The sequence below is a fragment of the Excalfactoria chinensis genome, chromosome 1 (assembly GCF_039878825.1).
Source record: "Excalfactoria chinensis isolate bCotChi1 chromosome 1, bCotChi1.hap2, whole genome shotgun sequence".
Taxonomy (NCBI): domain Eukaryota; kingdom Metazoa; phylum Chordata; class Aves; order Galliformes; family Phasianidae; genus Excalfactoria; species Excalfactoria chinensis.
The window spans coordinates 74,164,169-74,180,669 of record NC_092825.1 but is presented as its reverse complement, the minus strand read 5'-3'; the positions used below and the strand labels follow the sequence as shown (position 1 = coordinate 74,180,669).

At 42.9% G+C, this 16,501-nt stretch overlaps 1 protein-coding gene across 1 annotated transcript in view; it reads left to right on the top strand.

Annotated features, from left to right (window-relative positions):
• Window positions 1-16,501, top strand: part of CASR (calcium sensing receptor) — a 73,415-nt gene that overhangs the window by 52,535 nt on the left and 4,379 nt on the right. The window contains exons 5-6 of the mRNA XM_072343152.1: window positions 12,409-12,639; window positions 14,869-14,992. Coding sequence (XP_072199253.1) covers window positions 12,409-12,639; window positions 14,869-14,992 — 355 coding nt within the window. The remainder of the gene's footprint in view (window positions 1-12,408; window positions 12,640-14,868; window positions 14,993-16,501) is intronic.

Genomic DNA, 16,501 nt, shown 5'->3' with positions numbered 1-16,501 from the left:
TGAGTCAGGACTTTAACATCATCAGTAGAAAATGCATATTGAAACTATCAACCCAGGCAGAGCTGCTAGTAAAACAGCAAATGAGCTGCAAGCAGCAGATACACAGCTTCTCGTTTTGATGTAAAATCTCAGATTCTTCAGAATGCCCAAAAAAATTCTCTGCCCAAGAAAAAAACATGAAGAATTTTTCATAGAAGTCTCCTATAGTATAGACACTTTTTTGCTGGATTAAAACAAAAACTGCGTGTGTAAGGTAGCAATTTCTAATACTTCTAAAGCTCACTTGCACTTTTGCCACAAAAAGTGGCCAGATTTTCCATCTGTACTGGACTTTGGAATTTTAGGGAAGGCTCCCTGTGCTGCTTATACAGTGCCTCAGTCTGTAGCAACTTCAGGTAATACTTACCCCTCTAATTGCAAAGACATTCATGACTTACTAAGACATAGCGCATAAAAAAGCCAAGTTTTATCTTGGGCTGACCTTGCCTGATGCTACTCACAAATAGAGCTGATGCCAAGGGGCATCTTGAAAGCCTCCTTAAAAGCACACGGAAAGTGAGGCATTCTGAAAAAATCATGAAGTGGATTTTACAAAAAACAATTTCTGTGTTAGAATCATTCCTCTGACCTGGCTGGTTTCCATCCATCCCAAGGTATGGTTGAAGTTAACTTCAAAGGTATGACAATTGTACCATAGCTTGTTTTCTTTTCCTACTATTTCTTTTCCTACTATGTGGTCAGCCATCTTTACAGGTGCTGTACTACTCAGCAAGACAGTTTCATCCCCAAAGTGAACTTCCATGTATTATGAACGAATGATGTCACTCTACACAGTGACTGAGGTTTAGACGAAGGACAACATGGCATTAATGGCATATAATGGAACCTTTTACCTTGTAGAATTAAATGAGCGATTCCCCTGCTGGAGCAGAAGCGATATATTGCTCAGAATAGACTTTTACTAGTGTCTGTAGGTTGCCTAAGCTTCAGTCATGTGCACGAGATGAATTACGTAAATGTTATTGAAAAACTGTAGAAATCAAATCCTTGATAAGTTATTTCCATGTTGTCTGAGTTTTGTATTGATATGGAACAGGCTGCCCTGGGAGGTGGTGGAGTCCCTGCTCCTGGAGGTGTTCAAGAACTGTGTAGATGTGGTGCTGAGGGACATGCTTTAATGGTCATGGTGGTGGGTTAATAGTTAGACTAGATGATCTTAGAGGTCTTTTCCAGCCTTAGTGATTCTATGAAATGGCAAATTCAATCTTAAGCTGGTAGCCAAGTGGAATATGCCCAAGCAGAGTAGTAGTGAACCCACTGGAACTTCAGCTGACTGCTGACTGGATTGTGCTTGTAAAAGATGTCCTGAAATGACTGCATGAGTTAGATCAACTCAGTGTGACTACTGGAGACTTTAAGACTCGTGTTTTATGAATAGTAGTTCTTGGATCAATTAGAAATAAGCATAGTATTAGAAATAAGCATGAGGAATGATTACTGATATACTGATATATAATGATACAAATGATAGCAAGCACGTCTTATCCATTCACAGTCAACATACACACAGAGGTGGTTTACCCAAGCAATGAAGTAATTTATCCTATGGTTTCAAGTAAGATGGAATTTACAGTACAAAGTCACTGTAGGTAAAGGCAGCAGCACACAAAGTACACCCCAAAACACCATCCAGTATTACTGACAATTAGCTCTCACTGTACTTTCATTGTTCCTTCTTCTGTCCAGAGACAGACTCTGTATACAGAAACTTAACAGGAACCTCTTAGAGCCACTTTCTTAATGATCATGTAGTTTACAATCCTTTGCATCATAAACTGCATACTTTTGTACTACATTCAGGAGAGAATCTTGATCCATCCAAGGTATGCTTTATGTTAGATAGGAAGCCTAGGCTATTTTCTGGTCACACTTGTGTATAACATGATTTATTTTCCCCAGCAGTCATACTGAGTAGCAGAGCTTTTTCTTTATTAGTATGGTCTCTGGTATATCAGTTTCTATCACAGATCATGCCTTGTTTCTAGTTTGAGTTTAACTGACCTTTAGTTCCATTGGTCCTCACTTGGTCTTGTTCTGTTAGATGTAAAAGTCCACATGAACTGCTCATCATTTTTGTTAAATTATTCCTCGATCTCATCTTGATAATTTAAAGAGTTGAGTTTAATCCTAAAATGTGTTTTCTGATTTATTTCTGTATCTTGCCTCGTTACTCATCCTTTGTGGCAGATATTCATTCTTGCTCTAACAGCCAGACATTGAAAAAAAAAAAAAAGATCCCACACTTACAGACACTTATTACTTCCTCATTTACACATGCATGAGTTCTATTAGTCTTCCTTGCCAAGAGAGGAAAGGTCATAACAAACAGCCAGTAATACTGTACTGGATGCAACACCCTTTCTGTGCCTGTGGCTGGAATTTCTTATGCCTTGATACATAAATCTGAATTTCTCTGTATTAAACCCAGATGTGAAAGAGCAAGCAGTGTGCGGAAGGGAGAGGGGCAATGCTTCTTCTTTCTTGTAATTTACTGTTATGTTAATCCATGCATTTTCTGTAAATTCTACAAGCAGCATTTTTGTTGTTGCTTCCAGAGTGCTGATGAGCATATTGGATTACACTGAGTTACTGACTGAAGCCTGAGGAGTTGTCCATGAGCTGATGGCTTGTCTCTGTGGATATTTGCTTTTAGAAAGCTGTTTGTAATCCTTGTCCATGAGAGGGTGCTTTACGTTAAATGTAAAGCCTAGATTCTCCACTTGTAAAGGGATGCGTTTGCAAACACACTTGTGTTTGACAAGATCTGTATTTCTCAAAGCATTACTGACTGACAGAATTTACGTGTGTGTTCTGTAACTTTCTAATAGTTGATCCTCAACCCAAACCACTTCTTTTGCCATTTTTTTCCTTGGGATTTATGTCAGGTTAAACTATCTGGCAACAGAGAACATCCCTCCACCTTGGATTCTGTTCCTCCCTTTGGTAGCTTTTGCAGTCCATCAGAGGCTGACTGGAGCCCTGCATGGGCTAACACAGAGAAACTTCAGACACACTGCAAGCCATACACCTGTACCTGTACCAGAAGGATGGGTTGTGATCACTGTTGGATAATACTGAGTAGCATAGTGGCTTGTTGACTTTGACATTCCAGGCCCATGGCATTTTTATATGTATATCATAAACCAGCTCTATTGGCAGTCTTTTCTCTGCTGTTGAGCGGTGTGAAGAACTTCCTGGTTCTGCTAGTCTTTTAGATCTGATGGAAATTGCTCCGGCTGTTCTCTGGTCCCTTCTTAAGGACCTTCCACCTCCGTTAATGACACATTGTTGCTTCAAAGTGAGTGCCGCTTGGATAAGTACATACTTCTGTAAATCATTCATATTTCTTGCTCGTTCACCATCCTCTTTATTTGTCTTTTTCAGCCTTATGTAGTGAGGGTCTGTCATTCATGACACCCTCTTATTTTAATACATTCAAAAAAATACCTTAGTACGTTCCCTGATGATCTTTTCCTCCTTGTTTTCCAGGGATACGGTTTGCATTCTGTTTTCCATCAATATAATGCTTGTGTTTTGCAGCTTTGTTTGAATGGTCCACATTGGAGTAATGCCCTTTAGAGCACACCTGCTTTGTATGATGATGACAATGACATATGATTATCCCTTTCTGAGTTTTTACTTTGTTGTATCTCTGAACTCATACTGAGTTTATCATGCATGCAGATCACGTACTGTCATTCAGTACTTTCCTAGTAAGTAGCTTTTCACTGGATTTTCTCTGTCCTCTTGGGTACATAAATCTCTGTCATCTTTGGCCTACACTTGTGTATCACCAGGTCAGGTGACCAGTTAGAAAACAGCTTTGTTTTGTGTAGTATTACATTCCAGGCCTAGGAATTCTCCAGAGACATCCTTTTCCACTTCACTACTGTGGTTTTTGCCCTAATTAGTAGTAACTGCATGAAGGCTCACAGTATTTTTAAAGAGGGGACAGATGCTGTCATTTAAGGCATTTTTCTTCAGAAAAAAATACACATTTTCACAGGTGCATTTTTAGATCTTGCAACCAATCCTCAGCTGGTGGATCAAGCTAAAGTCTCCTTGGGATGGCACTGAACTGGGACCGAGACTATTCCAGATGGTTCATCTGCTGAAGTCATTTGGCAGAAGGACTTCTGCAGACTCTAAGGAACTAGTAGTATAATATCGTGCTTTGTGCTATACAAATGTCTTGGGATTTCATCATACAGTTGGATTTTAATTTAAAACAGAAAGAGGGAAAAGCACTGGGGGAGGAGGGAACCATCTTCATTTAGAAGTAACTTAAGGCTATTTTGAAACAGTGATAAAATGTTGGTATGTATTCCCTGCCATCTCCCCGAGATTTAGTCAAACTCATTAAGTACAGTTAAAGCCAAGTTAGTTGGAACATTATCCAACTAAACACTTCAGAATGAAGGGTTTCTTCTCTCCTCCATTAAAATAAAAGTAATTAAAATTAAAAATGGAACTGTGACTTAAAGGTCGCATTTCTAAGCTTGACTTAAAAAGTATATTGCACTGAATTTCAATTGGCTGGATTTGACATGAAGTTTTCCTATGTAAATCTTTGGTTTCATAAAATTCTATAGTTGAGATGCAATGCAGAGGACCTTGCCACTCTATTTATTTGCTCTTGTATGTAGATTGCTCCAAAAGCAATTCCTCCTATTTATTTCTATGAAAAATACAGCAAGCACAAAGAGCACAACAGCGCTGTTTGATGGAGCACATACTCGGGTACAAAACACTGTTTTTCTACGTACTCGTCACCATTAGCAATGCATTTTTACCACCAACAAACAAAAGTCTGCATGCCAAGCTCAGAAAAATCTGCATCAGCAGAGGTGAACCAGTTGCTGGTGCTGCTGGTGAAACGAACCACCCACTGCCTCACTGAGCTCACATCCACTGTTTATTTTCCACCAAAGATCACAAATGCAGAATGGAGAGCAACAGGCTGTACAGTAGTTGTGCTCAGGGCCAGCATTAGTCTTTGAGGACTTTTAGGAAACAAAATATCCCAGTCTCATTTTCACTTTATTCCAAGCCCTTATAACTGATAGTTGTATCAGTCTGGAAAAACAGATATACAGTGCCAAAGTACTCTTGACTCCTTTGGAAATCTTTGTGTCTCAGCACAAACATCTTTCTGGAGCACAGAATCGTAGAATCACAGAACAGTTTGGGTTGGAAGGGATACTAAAAATCATCTAGTTCCAACCCCTTGCTCCTATGTCAGGGACACCTCCCACAAGTCCAGGTTGCCCAGAGCCCCACACAGCCTGGCTTTTAATACTTCCAGGGAGAGGACATCTGTAACTTCTGTGGACTGCTTCCTTTTATGACAGCCAGGTGTCCTGTATTTGTCTTGGTCCCTGAATAAACTCAGTTGGTTTTGAAGTGGTCTCTGCTTCTATATGGATGTAAATCACCTTCCTACAAATTGCTGTGTTTGTCATTATCTTCCTCTGCCTCCTCCCTTGCAGTTTTTTCTCATTAAACAGAAGTCAGACTGGCTGTCTAAGAGTTATAGTGATATTTCTTCACACCTTTGATCTTCTTTTAATTTTATTCTTCTTTTCTGATCAAGTTACTGGAGCTAAATGCATTTTCCAAGGAAAACTGTACTATCAATGTATATTGGCACCATATTCTCCATGTCATTTTCTTTCTCATTCTATCATAATGTTTTGCTTGCCTTTTCAACTGCATAATATGTAGGCTGCCTAAAGTAATGAATGGGTCTGTGTCCAGAGAGTGGCACTCTCTTTCAGGAGTGCCATGCAGGTATTTCCTCCTGATACTTGACTACTGACAGATGTCAAATCCTGTGTGCCATGACCACTGGGTTAGTGTGACAGCTGGGACTTCAAGCACTTGTGTATATTGCAGTGACTGAAGTTCTGAAATGAGGGAAAAACACATCCTTGGAAATTCAGAGTGAGTGGGAGAACTCACCACTTTCAGTATAAATACAAATCATGGCTGGTACGTGGGCACTAGATAAAGACCAGCCACAGTTGAGGCAGATTAAATGACAACTCATAGCAGATCTGGACACTGACATTTATTCAGTAATTAACAAAAGTAGAGCAGCAGGAGGAAGTAGCAGGCTGAGAAAGATTCTACTTCTCTGGAGAAGTTTCTGTACAAGAAGCAGCAAAGCTGGAGAGGATTCATGAGGCAGGGAAGGATCTAACAAAGGTTTGTAAAATCCCGAGCAATGTGGAAAAGGTGGCTTGCAAATAGCAGTTCTTTGCCTCTTCCAGCAACATCATGGAAGTAAAATCCACTATGGGTTACCAAGCACAAAGACCTTTGGTCCAGGAAGCCACTGAGTTGCAAAATGTGTGAGTATTCAGGGGAATAAACACATTCCCTTTGGCTCTTACCTGGTCATGTGCTGGTTAGCTACTGTCAGACACGTCCTGGGGACGTGGGCTATTGGTCTGACCTAATACAACTCTCTGTCTGTGCTATGTTTTTGTGCTCCTACCATTAGAGTGGCAATAACATAACACAGAATATTTGGTCTGGATAAAACATGGGATACTACATGGCCTTGCCATAAGTGGGAAGGTAGATTAGATAGCAGCTTACAAGTTATTTCTGTTCATGCATTTGTAAATCAAAAGGCACCATAATTCGGTGTGGAGCTTGTGACAGAAAGAAGAAAAGAAGGAGAAATTAGAGAATGAAAAATCCAGAGTCAGCAGCTTATAGAACCCATTCTCCACAGGCTTCCACCAGCTGCTGATGGTGTGTTCAGGCCAGGAGTGCAACACTTATTTTGTAAACAGTCAGTTTCGAGATACAATACATAGATCCCCATAGGTACATACTTTTAGAATCACCAAGGTTGGAAAAGACCTCCAAGGTTATCCAGTCCAACCATCCACCTATGACCTATGCACCTCAACTGGCTAGAGGGCTGTGCCCAGCGGGTAGTGGTTAACAGAGTTAAGTCTGGCTGGTGACAAGTGGTGTCCCCCACGGGTCGGTACCAGGGCCCATTTTGTTTAATATCTTTATTGATGAGCTAGATGAGGGAATTGAATGTGTACCCTCAGTAAGTTTGCAGATGACACCAGGTTAGGAGGTGGTGTTCTTGCATTTTACCAGCCTCTCAGCTTTGTTTGTGAGAAATGGGTTTTCCTGCTCCTTTCAGTATCCTTCACTGCCACTGAAGGAATAGAGGAAAATATGACCTGCACACCTGCTCCATCCACGCACCACCTGTCCCCTGAAGTCCTTTTTTGATAGCCCTCAGGCTTCTGTCAGCAACTTCATTGCTGCTGGCCTGAACTCTAAGTAAAGGAAAATAATAAAAAGGGTGAATCAGACTAGGAAGTTTTCTATAAATATCCCTGACCTGGGCCCCAGGGAAGCAGCACACTTCCCTGCAGTTAAAGCTGAGCTGACATACACGGTCCTCTGTTGTTCTTCTCTGCAAGGAGCTGCCTATGGCAGTCACCCTCTGTCCTTCCTGGCAGAGGCATTCGGGAGGTGTGGAGTTGACTGCCTCACCCAAGACAACCTCAAGGGTGGACCTCCCACCACACATCCTCACTTACCTCTCCCTCAAGTTCCAGAACCTATTAAGTAGGGGCACCTGGGGGAATCAAGGTAGGTCAGGATAGGGGTTGCCTGTGACACCGAGCTGAGACCTGTCTCCAGTCCTCCTCTTTTCTTAAATCACCTCCCTCTGCTCAACAGTGTCAGAGGAGAGGGTCCACCACCATTTGGGGGCTATCACCCAGGTGTCTTTCTCACAAGTTCACACCGAGCAGATCATGCACTGCTCACACCTCATGCAGGTGAAATCCCCATCGCCCTTCACCAGTAGCAAGAGGCTCAGGCTGCAGACAGACGTAAACTACCACCCTTTTTAGGCAAGCGCTCCGTCGGAGTCCCCACGATCTTTCTCGCCAGAGCGTTCTACCTAGTGGAGACCATGGCTAGATTTGTTGTCCTGCGCCCTCTAGTGGCAGATTTTACACACGCAGAGGGCGATCGCTCCGTTGCTCCCGGCTGTTCTTTTCGGTTTCAGTGACGGATTATGTTATTCCTTCAACTACTCCTATATCTGTTGGAAGGACAACACAGCAGCGCACCTGAAATCAAAGAGGTACAGGAGCCCATGAGAAAAGGTTCTGTCCTCGCCAACGAGAAGGGGAGGGTGAGTAATGTAAAGCTCAAGGGCAGCCTTGGCTGCTGTGACACTGAATGGTGGAGTTCAAGATCCTTAGGGCATCAAAGAGGGAGAAGAGCAGACTTGGAACTCTTCAGGGAGCTGCCAGGCAGGGCGAGATGGGAGAAAGCCCTGGAGGGAAGAGGGACCCAAGAAAGCTGGTCAGTATTCAAGGACCATCTCCTCCAAGCCCAGAAGCAGTGCATCCCAAGAAAAAGGAAAGCAGGCAAGAATACCAAGAGACCTCTGTGGATCAACAAGGAGCTCCTGAACTTAGGCACAAAAAGAGAGTGGAAACAGGAACAGGATATCTGGGAGGACTACAAAGAAATTGTCTGAGCAGCCAGGGATCAGATTAACAAAGGTAAAATCCAGATAGAACTAAAACTAGCCAGGGACATAAAGGAGAACAAGAAGAAACTCTACAGGTATATCAGTGATAAAAGGAAGGCCAGGGAAGATGGGAGCTCTCTCCAGAAGGAAACTGGAGCCCTGGTGACAAGGAATACAAAGATACCTGAAACACTCAGTGATTTATTTGCCTCAGTCTTCATAGGTAAGGGCTCTAGCAGCACTCCCAAGCTGCAGAAAGCAAAGTTAAGAACTTGGATAAGGGAGATCTGCCTGATGTAAGTAAAGGTCAGTTTTGAGACCATCTAAAGAATGTGAAGGTGCACAAGTCCATGGGACCCAATGAGGTCCATCAACAGGTTCTAAGGGAACTCACAGATGAAGTTGCCAAACTGCTGTCCATCATATTTGAAAGGTCATGGCAGTCTGGTGAAGTCCCGCCTGATTGGAAAAGGAGAAACATAACCTCTGTTTTCAAGAAGGGAGAAAAAAGAAGATCTGGGGAACTACTGGCCAGTCATTCTCACCTCTGTGCCTGGAAAGGTCATGGAGCAGATCCTCTTGAAGGCTCTATTAGGGCTTGTGGAAAATAAAGATGAGGTGATTGGTGGTAACCGACATGGCTTCACTAAGGTCAAGTCATGCTTGATAAACCTGATGGCCTTTTATGATGGAGTTACAGCATCAGTGGATAAAGGAAAAGCAATGGATGTCATCTACGTAGACTTGTGCAAAGCATCTGACACTGTCCTGTATGACATCCTGGTTGCTAAATTGGAGAAAAATGGATTTGATGGATGGATCACTCGCTGGATAAGGAATGGGCTGGGCAGTCAGTGGCTCAATGTCCAAGTAGAGACTGGTGATAAATTGGTATTCTTCAGGGATCAGTACTGTGACCGGTGCTATTATACATCTTTGCTGGTGACACAGAGTGGGATCGAGTGTTCCCCCTGCAAGTTTGTAGATGACAACAAGCTGAGTGGTGCAGTTGGCATACCAGAGAAAAGGGGTGTCATCCAGAGGGACCTTGACAGCCCTGGGAGGTGGGCCAACACCAACTTTGTGAAGTTCAGCAAGGCCAAGTGCAAGGTCCTGCACCTGAGTCAGGGCAATCCCAAGTGCAGATATAGATTGGATCGAGAATTGCTTCTGTGCAGTCCTGAGAAGAATTTGGGTTGTCAATTGGTGAAAGACCCAACGTGAGCCAATAATGTGTGCTTGTTGCTCAGAAGACCAACCATATCCTGGGTTGCATAAGAGAAATGTGACCAGCAGGTCAAGGGAGGTGATACTGCCCCTCTGCTCTGCTCTGCTCTCACGAGACCCCACCTGGAGTACTATGTCCAGTTCTTGGACCCTCAACACGAAAAGGACATGGAGCTGTTGGAGCAGATCCAGAGGAGGGCCATGAAGATGATTAGAGAGCTGGAACACCTCCCCTGTGGGCACAGGCTGAGAGTGCCTAAAGAGAAGGATCCAGGCAGACTTTATGGCAGCCTTCCAGTACCTGAAGGGGCCCTACAGGAAAGCTGGGGAGGAACATTTTGTAAGGGCATGTAGTGACGGGATGAGGGGAAATGTCTTTAAACTGGCAGAGGGTAGATTTAGACTAGATGTTAGGAGGAAATTCTTTACTGTGAGGGTGGTGACACACTGGAACAGGTTCCCCAAGGAGGCTGTGGATGCCTCCTCCCTAGAGGCATTCAGGACCAGGCTGGACAGGGCTTTGAGCAACCTGGTCTAGTGAGAGGTGCCTATAGCAGGGGGGGTTGGAACCGAATGAACTTAGGGGCCCCTTTCAACCCAAACTGTTCTGTGATTCTATGATTCTATGATACTGTTGTCCCTCCTTTAGGGATTTTAAGGAACAGAGTAACTGAAATGAGATAAGGGCAAAACAATGCATCCAAGGGATCTAGAAGTTTCTCCATCAACTCTCTCACTGGCAGTAGGACCAGCCATCCTCCTGCCCCTGCAGATGATCAAGAGAGGCAGGACTTGAACTGAAGAATCTTAAATAGAGCTCTTGCAAGATTATCCCTTAATGTGTGGAGTAACTTTAACCAAAAGAAGTGCAAGTTCTGCATCTCCAGCCTATACAAGTAGAGATCAGTGCAGCAGTAATACTCATTCAGGGCTAGTGTAGGTGTGCACAGTGCTGCAGTAATGTGTGAAACTGTAATACTGACTTGGAGTGAGGAGAAATATGACATTTAGCTCCATGTAAGAATTCAAATCTGGTCGGGATAACGATGCTGGAGGAGTTACTCTGGGGTAGCTGCTAGAGCCTGCAGAGAAATGCAGGTTTCCTGAGTCATCAGGTGCTTGGGTCCCATCCTGTACATTAACATTTGGACATACTTTCAACAAGAGCACACAAAGCTGAAATGGTATTGAAAGCAACATCCTGTGTGGCTTTGATTATTCTAGACTCTTTCAGACTGGCATTAATAGAAACAGTGAGAAGAGACAAGGTTATCTCTGTAGCTCTGGAGATTTCACTTTGAGGCAGGAGGGTCTCAAGGAGAAAAAGAGAAAAATGAGACAATTTAGTAAATCTGACAAGAATTAATGAAGTGATTCTGTTCCTCTGTTCCTTTTTTTTTTTCCAGGTGAAGGCACTTCAGCAAAACATTTTTTTCTGTTCTGTGTTTATGGGGTGAGGAGGACTCTACCTGCCAAGACAAATTCATTTCGTTACTTCTTAGTTTGCATTTTGCTATCCACAATTGAATGCTTGTGCAATCACAGATAAGAGAGGGAGAACTGGACTTATAACCCATTGAAGGCACTAAAGCAAGAGCAGCAACTGTAGCACTGTGCTGTAGGGACAGGTGACATCCAGGTGCTTTCAGAATCACACCGGTTTTTCACACTTAATCTTTACAGAGAAACTGTCTAACTGAGAGCATCCATTAAATAAGGGGAAAAAGCTGATGAGTGAAGAAGACAGCAACTAATTCCCAAAGATTAGAAAAGTACCTATTGTGTGGATGAATTATCTCACAGTTGTTTGTTGCTGTTTCTTTCATCTACTTGTCAGGCTATTGGGATCATCAGTTTTGCAGCTGCAGTTGTTTCTGGGATTAACTGCTTTTGTCCACAGTATGTGACAGCTTAAGGCATGAAAATCACAGAAGTCAACATGTGGGGACAAGCAGAATGTCATTATCTGAAACTGCATGACAATGGGACAGAAACCATAAAAAAGAGCTATGAACTGCCCAGGCCTCCTATGTAGTGGATTACTTGAATATGCTGGGTTTTATGCAAGTGCATTAGGCTTGGAATTATCAAATCAAGAGATGTGTTTGGATTGTTTCCCAGGTAGTATTTCTGCTTCTGAGTCATTAATCATTCAGAGATAAACGGTACTGACTGATTACATTTATGATGTTTTGCAAGAGAAGGACGAGAAGGATACTTGGGTGACCAGAACACTTCAGTCGCTTCTGCCATATTTCTGCCCCTTGAAAGAGAGAGGAGGGGTGGGGGAGGTGGGAGAAAGGGACAAAAGAGGAATGCCAGAAGGCTGAGAGGTACAGTAACTGGTAAGCAGTGTTGCAGTGGGTGCAATCCATCCTATGGGCTACAACACCTTGTGCCATCTACAAGGTTTGCACAGGGTTTGTGTGTTCCTGTGAAGTCTATGAGAGAAAGCCTGCTGCTGTTGTAATAAAGTGGGTTTCTCGAGAAATTAGGAGCTGCAGTAAAGTGATTATTTCCAGTTTTGTTCCCATATCTGATCCGTTCATGTTGTGAAACACAGGCATTTACAATGTCTCTGTATCTCTCTCTAGGTTCTGAAGCACCTGCGCCACTTAAATTTCACCAGTAACATGGGGGAGCAAGTGGACTTTGATGAGTTTGGAGACCTGGTGGGGAATTACTCAATAATCAACTGGCATCTCTCTCCAGAGGATGGCTCAGTCGTCTTTGAGGAGGTTGGACACTACAATGTGTATGCCAAGAAAGGGGAGAGGCTCTTTATCAATGAAAACAAAATCCTGTGGAGTGGATTCTCAAAGGAGGTAAGTGCTTAAATCCTCAAAGCACTGTTTAACAGGTTACATCAATCTGAAAATTGAACAAACTTCAGTATAGTCCTCGTGCTATTGCACTGCAACTTGTTAAAAGACCTATTCATCTTATTGTATACATATTCTCTGCCCTAATCCTTCACACCCTCAATATACTCTTCTGGGTTGGCTGGTGGATCAGATAACTCTGCAGCCTGCAAATCTGCCTAGCACATTTACACCATTAGCTGAGCCTTACCTTTGCGGTACCTTTTCTAACAGTCAGGGTACCTTTTCTGTTTGTTGGAGGGTTTTTTTTTCCCCACACTTAAACTGAGTAATTATGTTTTCTTTTCTGCATTCCTCCAGCAGTTCAATATCCCTATTCTCTGTCCTTTTATTACAAGTTACATTACATTACAAATGCAGTTATGTTGCTGAGTTTCATGCCAGAAAATGTAAATTATGTGACAGCAGGGGGGACTGTAATCTCTATGTCTGTTGTAATTCATTTTGTTGGGGTGATTTTATATAGAGTTTAAATTTCTTCCAGATAACAGCTTTGCTCAAAGGCAGAATAGCCAGTACTCTATTAAGTAATTGGAGGCTTCTGAGCTTCAGTCTTGCTCAAATAAGATGAAATATAGTTAGTTCTGAATTTAACGTTATAACATGGGAACTGCAGAATTAGCCAGAGTTGGAAGGGGGAAAAAAATGAGCTAAAGAGTAGAAAAAATAGGTAGATTTGTTCTGGCAGAACTTGATGAAATTTCCCACAAGATACTTAAGAAGGCAGCCTAAGCAATCTCAATAGTACTAGCAATTTGTCTTTCAGAAATACGGAGGACATGTGATGTCTCATAGGATTAGAGGAGGCTAAATTGTGATATCTGCTTTTTAAAGCAGATATTGGAGAGCTAAGGGAATTACACACAATTAAGCTGAGCTTCGGTAATCCAAAGGACTTGATAAAAACAAATATGAAACAGTTTATAAATAGTTAGAGGATAATTAAATGATAAGAAAAAGCCAACCTGGATTTGTCAAGATGAAATCATGTAAAACCAATTTAATTTTCCTCTCTGGCAATACAATCAGCTTAGTAGATAACAGAGAAACAGCGCACAACTTCAGCTGGGTTTTTGATTCAGCCTTGTTCAAACTCATCACTGACAGCCTAGGGAAAGACCTGTGGAAAGCTGTCCCAGGCAGTAGGTGATAGCAATGTGCTGCAGAGTGCTTTAAGTGGGGAGCTGCCAAGATTTGCCCTGGATATGCATCTGCCCAATTAATTACTCACTCCTGATTAACAGCTTAGAACTGGTGTTCCCAAAATGCTGCAGCCATGCACTTAGCTTCATACAGATCAAGGTGTTCTGCTGGCAGTGGGAAATATGTGCTTAGTTCACGTTCTCATGCCCATGCTTGTTTGTGCAATCACTCACTGCCAGGGTATGGCTGTGACCACGTAGGCTCACCCACACACAGCATGAATGTGCAGCCAGCAGGTAACACAGCAGGTCACTGCAGCAGCAAAAGCCTGGAAGCCTGGGTAACCATTCTGGTGAAAGTGAGGTAGGAGCTTTACAAGTCCCTTCCATGGGCTTTGACATGGAGAACCCAAGGTGTGCTTCATGTAGGGATGTTCTTTTCTTGATCTGTGTGGACCTGCTGATCTGCATCTTCAGATGCTTGGTGTTCTAAGACTAACGCCTTTCTCTCATTTATATGAAAACTCATCTTGTATAGTTAATTTGCCTTATCTTTCTTTCCAGGACAGAGGGGGCCTTTGGGACAGTGAGAGGAAGTGGCTTCAAGGAACAGTTCTAAGTCCCATAAATCATTAGCACAATCTATGGGAAAGGGCATCAGCAGACAGAGTCCATCATCTCCACAGCTGATTTAGGTTCCTGCTATAGACATGAATTGTCTTTTCTTTCATTTGCCTAAGGACTGTTTTCTGGTGTGCATCTCATGAGCCACATATCATTTTGCAGTGCCCACAACATGGTAGAGAACTCTGCTGATCTTTCTTTCCGTTCCTTGATGCAATCCTTCAAACGTGTTATTACTGCAGGGGGTTCAGGGAATACTGTTGTGCAATATCTTCAGTGTCTGAGGCTTTCCACCTAGCATGCTAAGCAAGTAGTAACACCCTTGGCTTAAGATCAAGGCCTGCTGTAGAAAGACTGTACTTGAGGTACTGTTGCTGTTAACCCTCCTCGGGCTCTTTTCTTGTAGGTGCCCTTCTCCAACTGCAGCAGGGACTGCCTGCCAGGTACCAGGAAGGGCATTATTGAGGGAGAGCCCACGTGCTGCTTCGAGTGTGTGGACTGCCCTGATGGGGAGTACAGCGATGAAACAGGTAATGCACACAGCAGTGCTTTGGGGTTTGCATGGACCAGAAGAGTCCTTTGGGCATTGCCCACAGCTATACTGAAGTCACTTTCCTACAGTGCTGAGCTGGAAGCTGCTCTGCCAGAGGGCTTCACAGAAATCTGGAGAAAGAAGAGACCTAATCCTAGATATTGTAGTTATCAGTCCACTTCCACCTTTTTGTCATGATAACAGCTTTTCATTTCATGCTTTACAATGAAATAAAGTTAATTCTATTCCTGACTTCATAAGCAAAAGCGAATATTTCCCTTTATGGGTTCACTAAGCACATGTTCTGCTGAATACTGGCACTGCAAGAGACCAAGAATCTCTGGGTCCTGTTGAACATGTGTGGACATCTTTTTTGTTGGTTTCAGTGAGAGTTTAGGACTGCTTAGGTTCTGCAGTGAAAACTCCAGTTTTAGAGCTGGTTGAAACCTTCTGAATTTCCAACACCATCATCATTTCCTCAGTGTTGGGCATCCCAAGGCTAATGAAGAATCTTCCAGAGCAACAGTCCCATCAACAATGCTGAGTGCTCACGGTCTCCTCACCCTCTTCAGCAGCACTGGCCCCAGCACACACTGCAGACTCTGCATGAGATAAAAACCAGTAAGGTGCATGCAAGACTCCTTTGAGGGAATCTAATTTGAATCTTACCTAATGGGAATGGTAATATTTCTACCCGAGCACACACTAAACATATTGTACACACAGTACTGCATAGAAGAGTACTTATAGTATACGTACATAAACATACAGTACAAGTTGCACTGGTGTAGCATTTTTTAATTAAATAGAAACAATTGTGGTCATTTGTAATATGTGCTGTTTGTTGTTTTTCATGAGATTTTGGAAACTGGCACTGGTATGCAAGATTTGTGAGGCTGATGGGGCAGCTGCCTTTGGACTCCACAGTTTTCTGCTCCAATTTCAGCTGATAGTAATGCTCTTTATTTCCCGTACTTATCAGTTATATAGGCATGGAAAGCAGTTTCAAAACCAGTCTCATCAAATTGACATACTGATACTACTGAAGGAGAGAATCTCTCTTCTTCTCCCGTAGCTGTTTGCTTTCATCCTGAGGTACTTGTGCAGACAAGGACCAAACAGGTTCAGGTCTCTGGTCTTCATGAAAGTGACTTCATTTTTGGGAGGCTGAGTTTCCACTTGCAACAAAAGATGGGACAGGAATGAGCAGCCTTGCAAGAAGAAAGAAGCCTGGCTTGCTGACTTCAGTGGCAGCATAGTCTCTAGATCAGCTCAAGACAGCAGTGAAAACAGTTCTTCAGATGCCTCGTATCAGGTAGAGGTGACTAAATTCCCCAGTATTGGAAGTTAGCTCTGCCCCACATGCAGTTTGCAATATGCTTCCAGGTAAAAGACACACAAAAAATAGAAGCGATTGGCTAAACAGAAGTAGATGAAATGATGTGGTGGAAGCCCCTGACTAGTGCATGTCTTTCGGATGAACAGCTTAGGCAAAACAAGCAGTCTT